This window comes from Hemitrygon akajei, chromosome 8 (genome assembly GCF_048418815.1).
Source record: "Hemitrygon akajei chromosome 8, sHemAka1.3, whole genome shotgun sequence".
Taxonomy (NCBI): Eukaryota; Metazoa; Chordata; class Chondrichthyes; order Myliobatiformes; family Dasyatidae; genus Hemitrygon; species Hemitrygon akajei.
Window position 1 is genome coordinate 115,358,324 of NC_133131.1, and position 13,980 is coordinate 115,372,303.

General features: G+C 37.3%; 1 protein-coding gene across 6 annotated transcripts in view; it reads right to left on the bottom strand.

Annotated features, from left to right (window-relative positions):
• tbc1d5 (TBC1 domain family, member 5) overlaps positions 1-13,980 on the bottom strand; it is a 477,565-nt gene that overhangs the window by 61,397 nt on the left and 402,188 nt on the right. For 5 of the 6 annotated variants that reach the window (XM_073054423.1, XM_073054427.1, XM_073054426.1 and 2 more), the window contains 2 exons: positions 9,885-9,950; positions 1,409-1,575 (listed from right to left, as the gene is read on the bottom strand). In XM_073054423.1, coding sequence (XP_072910524.1) covers positions 1,409-1,575; positions 9,885-9,950 — 233 coding nt within the window. The remainder of the gene's footprint in view (positions 1-1,408; positions 1,576-9,884; positions 9,951-13,980) is intronic. The other variant, XM_073054429.1, reaches the window with a different exon arrangement.

Here is a 13,980-nt window from a genome sequence, read left to right on the forward strand (position 1 = left end):
TGGGTTCATAAAGTAGCTATCTATCTAGCCCGAAGGTGATAGGTGACACCAGGTGGGTGGGAAAAGTAAAGGGCTGGAGAGAAAGGATTCCGAGAGGAGAGTGGACCATAGAAGAAAGGAAAGGAGGAGGAGGGTGAGAAGAGGTAAGAGGCCAGAGTGGGGAATAAAAGAAGAGGGAAAGTCTTTTTTTAACCAGAAGAAGAAATTGATATTCGTGCCACCAGGTTAGAGGCTACCCAGATGGAATATAAGGTATTGTTCCTTCACCAAGGGTAGCCTCATCTTGGCACATGAGGAGGGCATGGACCAACATGGCAGAATGAGAATTAAAATGTTTGGCCACAGGGAAGTTCCACTTTTGGTGGACGGAGCAGAGTTGCTCAACGAAGTAGCCTCCCAATTTATGACCAGATGCACCAACGCCAAGGAAGCCACAACAGGAGCACTGGACACAATAGATAACCCCAGAAAACTCACAGGTGAAGTCTTGCCTCACCTGGAAGGATTGTTTGGGGCCCTAAATGGAGATGAAAGAGAAAGTGAATGGGCAGGTGTAGCTCTTTGGCCACTTTGGGTACAATGTCAAAAGTTGCAGACTGGTTGAGAAGAACAAATATGTTGTTTTCACTGCTTAACACTCATAGAATGTCTCATGACTTTGATAAGAACTATATAGTCATCTTATCTTATGCTAAAATAGGAAGGGGGTGCATCAGGTCCAAGCTGGCCCACGAGGGAGTAATTCAAATAGTCCTGTTCCCTATCTCCTTATCTCCCTGCAGTTTATGCTCTCTCACATCTGCCCATAAGCTGCCTTTAAGTTACACTAAAGGGTGATCTACAGTGGCCAATTAATCAAACATCATATTTGGGGATGCCGCAGGAAACCAGAACATCATGTGAGAAAGCATCTAAACTTCACACAGGCAGTGCAACCTCAGAAGGAGGTACTGCAACCCCAAAACATGGCCACAACTGAATAGTCTAAAAATTAGATTAGCATATGAACCGATGATTCCACTGATTCACTAAAGTGTTTTAACAGTGAGTATTATTAAGATTGCCTTTGTGACTATGTACTTCAGAAATAATGAAGTCTGAAAGGTTAATTACAATGCTATTAACACTGCCTTTTAGGTGTGAAAATATTTAGATTAATTATCATGTTTAATTTAGTAGTTACTGGAGATATCTTAATCAAGAATTTACAAGTTTAATAACTTGCTAAAAAGGAAAGAAAATATTTTTCTAGGTAAAGAAATAAACATAAATTGAAGGTTAACATAGAAACAGCAGATAAATATGAATATGACATAGACATTGTATGTAAATTATACAATCTATATTACAGGAATCTTTTAACCCAGTAAGCTTACTTTAAACTTGGTTGTTTATTGAAATGACTTACCACATCTTTTCGGCCACCCATAGTTTTACTCTGTGATCGTGAGCGAGAGATTGTACTAAAGAATGAATCCTTCTTAGCAGTGGAATGTGGAGGAGATGCTGTGTTATCCTTTGCAGTGAAAAGACTCTCAGTACTAGGTGATGAACTAACATGACTGGCACTGTGACCTAAAGGAAATAGTTAAAAAGACACTAAAAATTACAAAAATGATTTCATAATGTGTTATTTGAAAGTAATTTTCTTCTCTTCTATGTTAGGTAGGTAGTATAAAATGCGTTAACAATATTGACTTATGCAAACTGTAATTTGAAAAGTAGAGCTGAAATGTGCCAAACATTACGAATACGTTATTCATTGTGTATCATATTCTCAACATCTATAGTCTCCTTCTACATTACAACAGTAATAACACTTAAAAAACTTTCTTGAGGTACAACATAAATGCAAGTATTTCTTTAAAGATTTCAAACATGAACTTAGTCATTAAAAATCGAAAAAAACAAAGATCAAATTGTAAACAAAATTTCCAAATATAATGGATCTGAGACTGATCCTATTTTTATTTAGAGATACAGTGTGGAACAGGCCCTTTCAGGCCCTGCAACTTACCTATTTGACACTAGCCTAATCACAGGACAATTTACAATGACCAATTAACCTACTAACTGGTACGTCTTTGGCCTGTGGGAGGAAACCGGAGCATGTAGAGGAAACCCATGGACTCACAGAAACAACATACAAACTTTCTTACAGAGGATGCCAGAATTGAACTCTGAACTCCGATGCCCCAAGCTGTAGAATCATCTCACTAACTGCTACCTTACTGTGGACTTAACGAACAGTATTTCAATTCTGAAGAAAACCTGTGAACTAACTTACCTCTGCTCAAAAGCTATCAGCTTTAAAGCCCTGTTGAAAATGAACATAAAACTAAACTGTTGAATAATTATTGCCTCATAACAAATCCTTACAGATAAACTTGGCCTGCATTCCTAATTTTCAGAATCATCACTTGTATGGTTTTAATAATATTTTCTGAAATTTACAGATGATCAGGTAGATTTAGGAAACTACACAGAACAAATCTACATAAAATTAAAAAGTATAGTAATAGTTTTTAAATTAATATCTAGATCCTACAGATGCAAAGTATTTTACTCATTAAGGGAGAATTCTGATGAATTACACTGACAAAGATTATGTTGAGCATGCTCTCAGATCCATGTATCACTGATTGCAATTCCCTGCATAAGTGTGAGCAAGTACAGTGACAGTAGGGAAGCAGATATCCCAAAGTTGCTATTGGCTGCTATTTCTTCCGTCTCCTCATGAGTCCACCTTGGGAGCCTAAACTGAATCACTCTACAGGCAGTCCCTAGGTTACACAAGAGCCCCATTTCTGAGAACTCTCTGTAAGATCATTTCTCCAAGTCAAACCCACAATGTATTGTTCTACATGCACCTACTTTCCTTCTGTCATTTCATTGAATAATGATTTTAATACTATCCAAAATTAAACTAATGAAATACATGGTGTATCCAGTCATTAACAAAAACCATGAAGGATATTGTTGTTATTATTAGCATGTAATTGTATAGGGAAATTTGTTTAAAGTCGGATTTCCATAAGTCAGTTCATTTTTACCCAGGGAGCCCTTGTACTGTGAAATTCAGCCAAATAACCCGAACCTGGTTAGATCCCCTGCAATAACACTGTTATTGTGGGATCTTATTACAACATTTTAAAGTATTTAGTTATTTTATTTAAATACTTCTTACATTCTTTTAATAGATTGAGATTTTTAGTACTTTTTATATGTCAGAATTTCAGAAGTATTCATAGTTATTGACAGTTCTTTTTCAGCTTACTGAACCAGGGATTTATTGGGCCAAGACTAGCCGACCTCCCCCTCTATGCGATATTTCACAAGGACCTCTTCATGTATAGAGTCTCATTGCTAACAATCAGACTAGTTTCTATGCTAGAATTGATGCTGCCTCACCTGCTGACTGTTTCTAGCATCTTTTGTTTGTTTCGGATTTCTGGCACTTGCAGACCTGCATTTTTTTCTGATATTCATTCTTCCGCTAAATCCTCCTTAGGAAAATTCAGGAGATAAGCCAGGACTTTTTTTTAAAATAGGTCAGAGCTGAGGCTGGCAACATTTTTATCACTGGAGGAGTGAATAAAAAAAACTGAGGACACTTTCAGCAATCAGGTTTTCATTTGAAGAAATTGCTTTTTGTCTATCCTTTACAAGTTTGTACAATTATAAAATAGTTTTCACATGATAAAACCAAATTAAGCACTTATGAAAGGCAGTAACTCAGAAATGTATCATGAGAAGTGACTGAAAGCACTAGTGAAGAGGTAAAATTTGATGGGTAGGCTATGACGTCTCTGAGGTCACTGGACAGAATTTTTTCTTTGTCATCTACTGATGTTCTTCAGAGCAGATCAAATGGATACATGAAAATACACACCAAGATTTTTTTTTAAAACTATATATGCATGTGAAAACTCTGCAATATATTTGTTATGAATCAGCCTTATTCTCTTTTAGCAGAAAGACAACTTATCAAAATAAAACATTCCAAATCACGACAGAGGTATTATTTGAGAGTTGGAACCAGAACAGAATATGAAAAAGTATATCATTTTATATTCTTCCTCATTCATCTTTCACATTATTTAGAGATATGCAATAGAATTCAAAGGAGAGAATTAACTACGACTTGATTTTGCAGTTTACATTGGCAAGTAGTGTTCAGTCTTTTGACAAATGAGATATCTAGCTGCATTTTGTAATTGTAAGAATCAACAAAGTTTCTACAGCTTCAGAATGAACTTTAGTAATCTTTGTAGCTTCTATTTTTCAATCTTGAGTCAAAATGAGATTGTTAATTAACATTAATAGTTATAAAATTATACTACAAAAATCAATCAAATCGTATCAACTTAATATTTATATTTAGAATGGAATTTTTTTTTAAAGGAGTTTCACTTTGTATTACTTGATAGTCAACTCCACATTATTGGTATGGCAGCACCAAAAAACCCTATGTTGGAGACTATCTTAGGTCAGTGGGTCTTGTTTGTGTAGAACTTTGCAGTTTGAATGACATCTATCTTTAAAAGATCCAAGAGCTGAATCCTCATGCATGAAGTCAATACTGTTCCTTTTTCCTAAATATTCCAAATTTTCTTTAGGATCTGATATTGGAGGACATATGGAAAGGACATTCCTTTCAAAATGAGTAGAATATTGTTTTAAATACATATCAAGGTTGTCAATGAAATAAGGTTATAAACCATGATCTAACTGGCATACTTCTGTTCACCTCTGCTGATTGTAATTTTATTAGCGAAGAGGCATGAGAGGATATCACTGTGACTCTCGAATCACTCTTCGTGACTACATCTAGAATTGAATGGTACTGAATTTTGTAACTTTTTAGCACTAACATTTACTTTGCACACAGTTTAATGATTGTGATACGCACAAAATTAAATTTGAATTTGACTAAAAAATAACAATAACTACTTTTTAAAATTAATTAAATTGTTCAAACAGTTTTGTGAAAGACTACCTTAAAAGTGTAAATTCTTATTTTTTTCCTACATAAACAATTTGGAAACATTGCTTGGAATGTATTCATTAATTTACACATTAATCATTGTTTGTGAAGTCATGAAAATACTAAAAGAAATCCCTGCATTTACATCCTTCAGTTCTACTAACAAAAACAATTATGAGGCATTTGCTAATTTGGACGGGGAGGCTTCTGCACAAGATTGAATCAACATCTGAAATGAAGAATGAATGCCATTGACTCCACTGATTCCACTAACAATACTTACTTTTCTTCCACCACCAAGTAATGTGCGTAACAGTGGCATACAAGACATTTATCTGCTGTTATTCATGTCTGGTGCCTTGAGCTTTCAACATTTGCATTTTAGGAATAAGTGGTACATTAAAAATCTAGGGAGTTTTCTGTATTTGTAAACTTTTCAAGGGAATTGAATTCTCCTCTCTATGGAGAACAGAAGCAAATTTTGAAATACGGTCATATAGAATTCATTTTCAGTTACTTGCTGAAAGGCACACTAGTCAGAATGTTTGCAGTTTGTTTACTGGTTGGGGTGTAGGTAATGTTTCAGGGGGTGGTCGGGATGGAATGGAGTGTAAAGAGGGATTATTTATCATAGAGTTAGAGAGCACTACAGCACATAAACAGGCCCTTATGCCCATCTAGTTCATACCAAACTGCCTAGTCCTATTGATCCACACCTGCACCAAAGCCCTCCATATCCCTCTCATCCATGCACTTAACCAAACTTCTCTTAAATGCAGCAATGGAACCTGCATCCAAAGCTTCCACTGGCAACTCCTTCCACACTAGCACCACCTGGGAGAAGTCCCTTTCAGGTTCCCCTTAATTATTTCCTCTTTCTCCCTTAATTTCTGACCTTTAGTTCTAATCTCAACCTCAGTGGAAACAGTCTGCTTGCATTTTATACCTTTCATAATTTTGTGCATCTCTGTTAAATCTCACCACATTCTTCAAGGAAAAAGTCCTAATCTGTTCAACCTTTTCCTTTACGTCAGGTCCTCATGTCCTGGCAACATCCTTGCAAATTTTCTCTGCACTCTTTCAATCTCATTGATTACTTTCCTGGAGGTATATGATCAGAACTATACACAATATTCAAAATTTAGCCTCAATGAAGTCTTATACAACTTCAACATAATGCCCCAACTCCTGTACTTAGTACTCTAATTTATGAAAGCCAATGTGCCAGAGGTATTCTTTATGACCCTACATACCTATAGCACTACGTTCAAGAAACTATATTTCAAAATTGCCAAGTCCCTCTGTTCTACTGCACTGCTCAGTATCCTACCTTTCACTCTGTAAGTTCCATCCTGGTTTGTCCTCTCAAAGTACAACAACCCACAATTGTCTGTATTAAATTCCATCTGCCATTGTCAGCCCACTTTTCCCGACTCAAGGTTTGAAAGCCTTCCTCAATGTACAGTACATCCCGAACCTTGATGTCATCTGCAAATTTGCTGATTGTTTAACACATTATCATCCAAATCATTATAATTGATGATGAACAACAACAGATCCAGACCTGATCCTGTGGCACACTACTAGTCACACATCTCCAGTATGTCAATGTTGTAGCCAATTTACTATTTCATCTTATCTTGAATGCTAAGCAACTTAACCTTCTGCACCAGCCCCCATTCGGGACCGTCAAACGCATTGCTAAAGTCTACACCGACAATTTCCACTGTCTTTCAACAACTTTCCTAGTAATCTCCTCGAAAAATTGTAAAAGACCTATAGCATTTGCAACCTACCATGCACAAAGACATGTTGAGTATCCCTGTCTATTTAAATACTTACATATCCTTCCACTTATAATACCTGCCAATAATTTACCTAATACGGATGTCAGGCTCACCAGGAAGTAGTCCTGGGATTAATAGGGAAAAAAGTTGTGGGGAGGATAACCTGCTGGCGATTGGTGAGAGAAGTGTTGGGGTCTATAGAAAAGGGTTTAGATTAGTAATCAGGGAGTAGGATCAGTAGTCATGTGTGTCTTGAGGTCAGAGGACGTACATATACAAACATATGAACTAGAAGCAGCGGTAGGCTACTTTAACACTCAAGTCTGTTCAGTTGGATTGCAGCTCATCTGACTGAAACACTATTTCTACATTCTCGCCTTTTTCCAATCTCCTAACCCCTTGAAATCAACAATATATTTACTCATGCCTTAAAAAGGTTTAAAGGCTCTGCTTTCACTACCCTTTGAGGAAGAGAGTTCCAAACACTCAGGCTTGAGGGAATAACCATTCACCACATCTTTCTTAAACAGTGATCCTAGTTTCAGATTATCCCACAGTTGCAAACAACCTTTCCAAATATACCCTATCAAGATCCCCCAAAACTTTGAAACTTTTATGTTTCAACCGAGTTCTCTCTCCACCCACAGAATGGCCAGTGCTCACAGGGGAAGTTCCAGTCACCGATGGGTAGCGAGATGTGTCACAGGCTGTTTCTAATAAGTGGCTTCTGTAAACATTGGGCCAGACATACATAACTGAAAATTACCAAAGTGGCAACTCGTGAGATGTTACCGATATAGAATTGCAAATCACTTTATGTAGTTTTCAAAAATTGACACCATGCAATCCCACGTCCAGGCATGCAGCTTCAGATCAAATATAGAACCTTTGGTCATCTGCTGATGCTTGGTTGAAATATGCTTGCACTATTGCTTATAGCACTTTTTAAATTGAAGAACATTAAGTATTAAATCACTTTTGTAAATGACTATATTGTATACTGTAGAAGTACAATTTTCATGGTAGAGAGACAAGGAGAATTAAAGATAAATGCAGGTTATGCTGTATGAGCATTTTAGCTGTTGGTGCCAAGCTGGGGACTTTCCTACAGGGAGACTGGAGACAAGTACTTATCATGATTAGGTTAAAAATGACATTAAGCTGCACCTTGGAGAATCATGTCTGAGAAAAATACACTTACATAGAGACTGTTCACCATCAGCTACTTTCTGTATTTAGTTTTGTAAATGTACAGTAAATCTGTTCTTATCTATTCTATACGAAATAAAATAACAATAATGCGTCTATTGTGGTGATAAAATTTCAGAGGGTATATTTACGACAAGTAAAACCAGACTTCAGAAAGTTATAAGTACCTGGCTGTGGTTGTGCCTTTCTGTGAAAATTAAAAAAGAACAATAAATTGTCATATTTTCATTAATTCTAGTGTTTTACTGTCATTAGTCTTCTAAAAAAAAAGTAAAGTTTCTTAGTTCATTTATGGGATATGGATATTGCAGCGAGGTGAATCATTAATTGACCATGCCTAGCCTCCCCCTGGAACTGTGCATGTCCTCATGAATTAATGCAAGCCACAGGGTGAAATTGTGCCTTTAAAGAAGGGTTCCAGGATATTCATATAACAGTGAAGTAATAACAGTAATATATTTCCAAGTCAGAATGACATTTGATTTAGTGGGCAAATTGGTATAGCCACGCATCTGATGATAGGTAGGAGATTTCATTTGTTTTGGGGGAAGCTAGTAAAGAAATACTTGTCAGCTGTTGGTTTTAGTCTTGTAGATGGTATACTGAATAGCAGTTCTGGAAAGATTAAATCTGTTTAAGTGATGGATGGAGGACAATCAAATAAGTTGCTTTGTCCTCAATGATATTGGACATCCTGAGTGACTTTGGAGATGCACTTATCCAGGTAAGTGGAGACTGTATTTCTGGTCAGTGCTTTATAAGTAGTAGAAAGACTTTGGGAATAAGGGATTAGGTCACTTTTTCCAGAATACCTATCCTTTTGAATGGTTCTTGTTGGCATGGCATTTACATCATTAGTTCACTTAAATTTCTGGTTAATGGTGATCCCCAGGATGTTGTTGGTGAGTGTTTCAGAGATGATAACATTTTAAACGTTAATGAGAGATACTGAATACGGTCACTGCCTGGCACTTGTGTGGTAAGTACATTACTGACCACTTATAAAACAAGTTGCTAAATCTGTTCCATTTATCATGGTGATGGAGTCACATGCCATCATTCAGAATGTGAAAACAGGATACCATCTCTTCAGGTGTTGTATGAACATCCTTCATTTTTATGCTACTGTTGCTATGCTATGAAAAGCAGATTGATGAGAATAAGGTCAATCAAATTTTTCCTCATGTATTCCTTCTCTCACAACTGCTGTGAGCATAGTTTGGCTATTATGTCCTTCAGGATTTGGCTTGCTCAATCAATAGTGATTCTATGTTGCTCCATTGCATACATTATATTACTTGCAGTTCAGACAGGAAAAGTAGCTTGACATGAATTGAGTCTGTTTCGGCAATGTCTGAATTGTGCAGTGGGTAAAGTTTTAATATTACTGACTCTAGAAGAGCTTCCTGCTGTATTTATGAATTTCACTACTACATACCAGGAAGTGTGTAAGAAGAGTCCAGTCTAGAAGAGGGAACCAGGAATTGCAGAAGATTAATGAGGCCAGGGTAATGTAAGGTAGACAGCAACAATGAGTGTGATATTTTAAGAGATTTAATTTAGTGCAGCAAAGAAAAAATGAGATTGATGTATTCTATCTCACATAGCAAACAAATCTGTCATCACATACTTCCTGTAGAGTGGCAACTATTATTATTAATATATAATACATAATAAAGTGCCAAAACCTAAATTGTCAGGTAAACATGCAAACAAGCACACTAACACCGATATGTTGAAATACATGAATTTATTGAACAACACTGCCCCACAGTGGCGAATGCCTGACAATGGACCATGAATGAAATGAATGAAATAGCACAAATACCACAAAATGCCTCAATGATCACAAACAACTACAAAAGCCAACTAATGAAGCAGACTACTACAGTGGTTTTTACCTGGAAGCTCAGTAATAGTCTTGACAGGGATACAAGCCTTAGCATCATCTCCTGTAACTATCTGTCCTAGTAAATAAGAAAAGTTATTTGCACAGACAGGATCAAATTTTTAAAGACTCTTATATTTTTCATGTGGTAATTGTTCTTTCTTCAGGAAATTCATTACAGGAAGAACTTCATAACAGTGCAGTATAGCTCAGTGTTAAAAATATGAGGAACTAATCTAAAAGACAGATTAACTATCACTGATGAAAACCAGAAACATTATAGTTCAATACTTTAAAAAAAATCATTTCTCTCTCCATCATAATAGTGAGGGTCAAGTTATATCTCCCTGGAAACATCATAACAGAATCTAGCCCAGTGCAAGTTCTCACACACAAACCTCTTTCCAGGTTAGCAAACAGACACAAAAGCTTGACAGATTCTTTCCTGTATCCAAGAGGCTCAATTTTAAAATCCCAAATCCAAACAAGTTCACTCAACTCAGAAATAAACCAGGAATCAAATTAATTCCAATCTTCCTAGAACAATAAATTACTGGATTTTCCTGTGGATATTAATTCCATTTCTCCACAGATGCAACCTGACTTGTTGAGCATTTCTAGTATTTTCTGTTTTAAAGTCAGACTGGGAACTATATTTACTTATTAAATTACCAGGTCAACTAGACAAGAAGTACTTGCAGGCATTTGACAGCATTAGCATCTCAGTCAAATGCAATTCTGTCACTAAAGCCTCAAACAGGCTACTGGATAGCACAGCTTTTCCATTCTAAAGACCAGGACTGCCTTTTCACCACATAGTCACTCAGACTCAAACTGTCACTGTGTCACTACTAGTCCCTAAGACTCAGTTTCTTAGAGTATTGACTCCTTGAGCCTTTGGTTGAGCCAGCTTTAATATCTTCAATTTGCAATCTTTTGTAGCTTCCTAATCTTATTAGACTTAATTCTATTACATTGCTGTTATTCATCCTGTTTGGTTATTCAACTAAAGATATACTTAAGTAACTGGAAATGTGATCTAGAAGTTCTATGACTCACTCACTGCTATTGCCCTGTTTGTTATTAAGAGGTCTATTTTCTTCCAACTGAATGACTTAAAAGAATTTACGTGCATGCATGCTTCTAATAAACAAGAGCACCAGAAACAGAGCAGAATTAGGCCACCTGGCTCCTCAGACCTCACCAGTATGATCATGGCTGACTGTTGGCAATTCCTTTTCTGTGCTAGCTCCATAATATTTTCTATCTCCCAATCTTTCAGAAATTTATTTATTTCCACTTAATTATCCTCAGACATCTAGCATCCTCAACCCTGAGATCAGAAGAAATGCCTTGATAAGATATTCCTATGCATCTCAGTTTTAAATGACTTGCCCCTTATTTCATAACCATACCCACTTTCCCATTAATGGAAGCATTTACACAGTCATGCCACCGTAGAATCTTACACGCTTAAATAAAATTGCTCCACATTTCTCTAAACTCTAAAGAATACAGGTCTAACTTTTGTATCGATTCATATTAGCACAGCACTCTCATCCTATAAGGCCATAAGGTATAGGAGCAGTAGGCCATTCAGCCCATCGAGTCTGCTCCGCCATTCAATCATGGGCTGATTCAATTCTTTCAGTCATCCCCACTCCCCTGCCTTCTCCACATACCCTTTAATCAGGAACCTATCTATCTCTGCCTTAAATGTACCCAATGACTTGGCCTCCACAGCTGCTCATGGCAACAAATTCTACAGATTTACCACCCTGACTAAAGTAATTTCTCTGCATTCCTGTTCTAAATGGACATCCTTCAATCCTGAAGTTGTGTCCTCTTGTCCTAGACTCCCCTACCATGGGAAATAACTTTGCCATATCTAATCTGTTCAGGCCTTTTAACGTTCAGAATGTTTCTATGAGATCCCCCCCCCCCCCCCCTCATTCTCCTGAACTCCAGGGAATACAGACCAAGAGCTGCCAGGCGTTCCTCATACAGTAACCCTTTTATTCCTGGAATCATTCTCATGAATCTTCTCTGAACCCTCTCTATTGTCAGTATATCCTTCCAAAAATAAGGAGCCAAAACTGCACACAATACTCCAAGTGTGGATTCACGAGTGCCTTATAGACCCTCAACATCACATCCCTGCTCTTATATTCTATATCTGTAGAAATGAATGCCAGCATCACCTTCTTCACCTAGAAGTTAACCTTTAGGGTATCCTGCACAAGGACTCCCAAGCCCCTTTGATCTCAGCATTTTGAATTCTCTCCCTATCTAACTAATATTTCTTCCACCAAAGTGCATGACCATACTCTTTCCAACATTGTATTTCATTTGCTACTTCTTTGCCCATTCCTCTAAACTATCTAAGCCTCTCTGCAGGCTGTTTCCTCAACACTACCCACTCCTCTGCCTATCATTGTATCAGTGGCAAATTTAGCCACAAATCCATTAATCCCATAGTCCAAATCATTGACATACATTGTAAAAAGCAGCGGTCTCAACACTGACTCCTGTGTAACTCCACTGCTAACCGGCAGCCAGCCGGAATGGGATCTCTTTATTCCCATTCTCTGTTTTCTGCCAATCAGCCAATGCTCCACCCATGCTAGTAACTCCCCTGTAATTCCGTGGGCTCTTATCTTGCTAAGCAGACTCATGCTAAGCCTTATGATTCTTTTTTGGATTGCCTCCAGTGCTAGTGTATCTTTTCTTAAACTAGGGGACCAAAACATTTCACTCTACTCCAAGTATATACCATATTACCTCCCCCATATTAAATTCTATTTGCTCAGATGAAGGGTCTCAATGTGAAATGTTGACTGTCCATTTCCCTCCTCAGATACTGTCTGACCTGCTGAGTTCTCAAACAGTTTGTTTTCCCCTCCAGATTCAGGCATCTGCAGCTTCTTCCATCTCTACTTGTGCACTCAGGCAACCCATCTATACCTTGTTGCAAAGTCTGAATGAACGCAACTAAGTGTTTTTCCACCCACCCACCTATTTTCACATTGTTAGCAAACTTAGATGTCCTGCGTTCTGTCTCCTCTTCCAAATTATAAAACCACGCAGCACAGAAATAGATCCTTTTTGTCCATTTCTTTGAAGCTGATGTTTCCCAGATATACTAACCCCATCTGCCTGTATTATACCTGCGCCTCTCTATGCCCTTTTATCCTTTTAATCTCTTTTAAAAATAAACTTCTGTGTGAAAACCTTGCCCTTCATATCTACTTTAAGTATCTCCCTCTCATCTTAAACCTTGTTCCATACTCCCCTGCTCTCCATTTGAGGCAATATCCTGATGAGTCTCTTTGGCACTCTTTATTGTTTCAAGATCTTTCCTATTATTAATAAATAACACATAATAGAAGGCCAAAAATTGATCCTTTGGGCATTCCTTCCTTCCAGACCAAAAAAGACCAATTTATTCTGTCACACTCTTCAATATAACAGAGTTTTCAATTGGAGTCAGCACACTTCCCCTCATGTCTACTGGCCTTAATGTGCACAAGTGTTTATGTGGAAGCCTTATTGAATGCCTTCCAGAGGATCCAATGTACCACATCTACTCTATCAACTCTGCTTGTAATATCATCAAAACATTCCGGCAAATATTTCAAACATGATTTCCTTTTCATAAAGCAATGCTGATTGAGTCTTATTGTATTCAGTTTTTTTTCCCTAAAGGAAGAGCTACTTCTTCCACGATTATGGACTTCTTTTATTCTTCCCAATAACTGGCCTACAGTTTCCTGCTGACACTGTTCTTGAAATCTGAGTTTTGAAAAACTTCAACCAATTGCTTTTCTATCTGCACAACCACTTCCTTTAAAGCCCACAGATGCAGGTCATCAGGTCTTGGCAACCTGTCTGCCTTTAGTCCCAAAAGCTTTTGCAATACATTGTCCCTCAGATATGACCCATTATTATTTGTTCCCTCTGATTTGAAACTAGTCCATCTGTTTTCTTTGGGATATTTGGAGTGCCTGACATCTATTGATTTAAATTTCTGCATTTTCCTTTTTTTCCATTATTCACATCTACCTATTCTACCTTCTTTTAGTATATTCATAACATTTCATGTTTGTTAC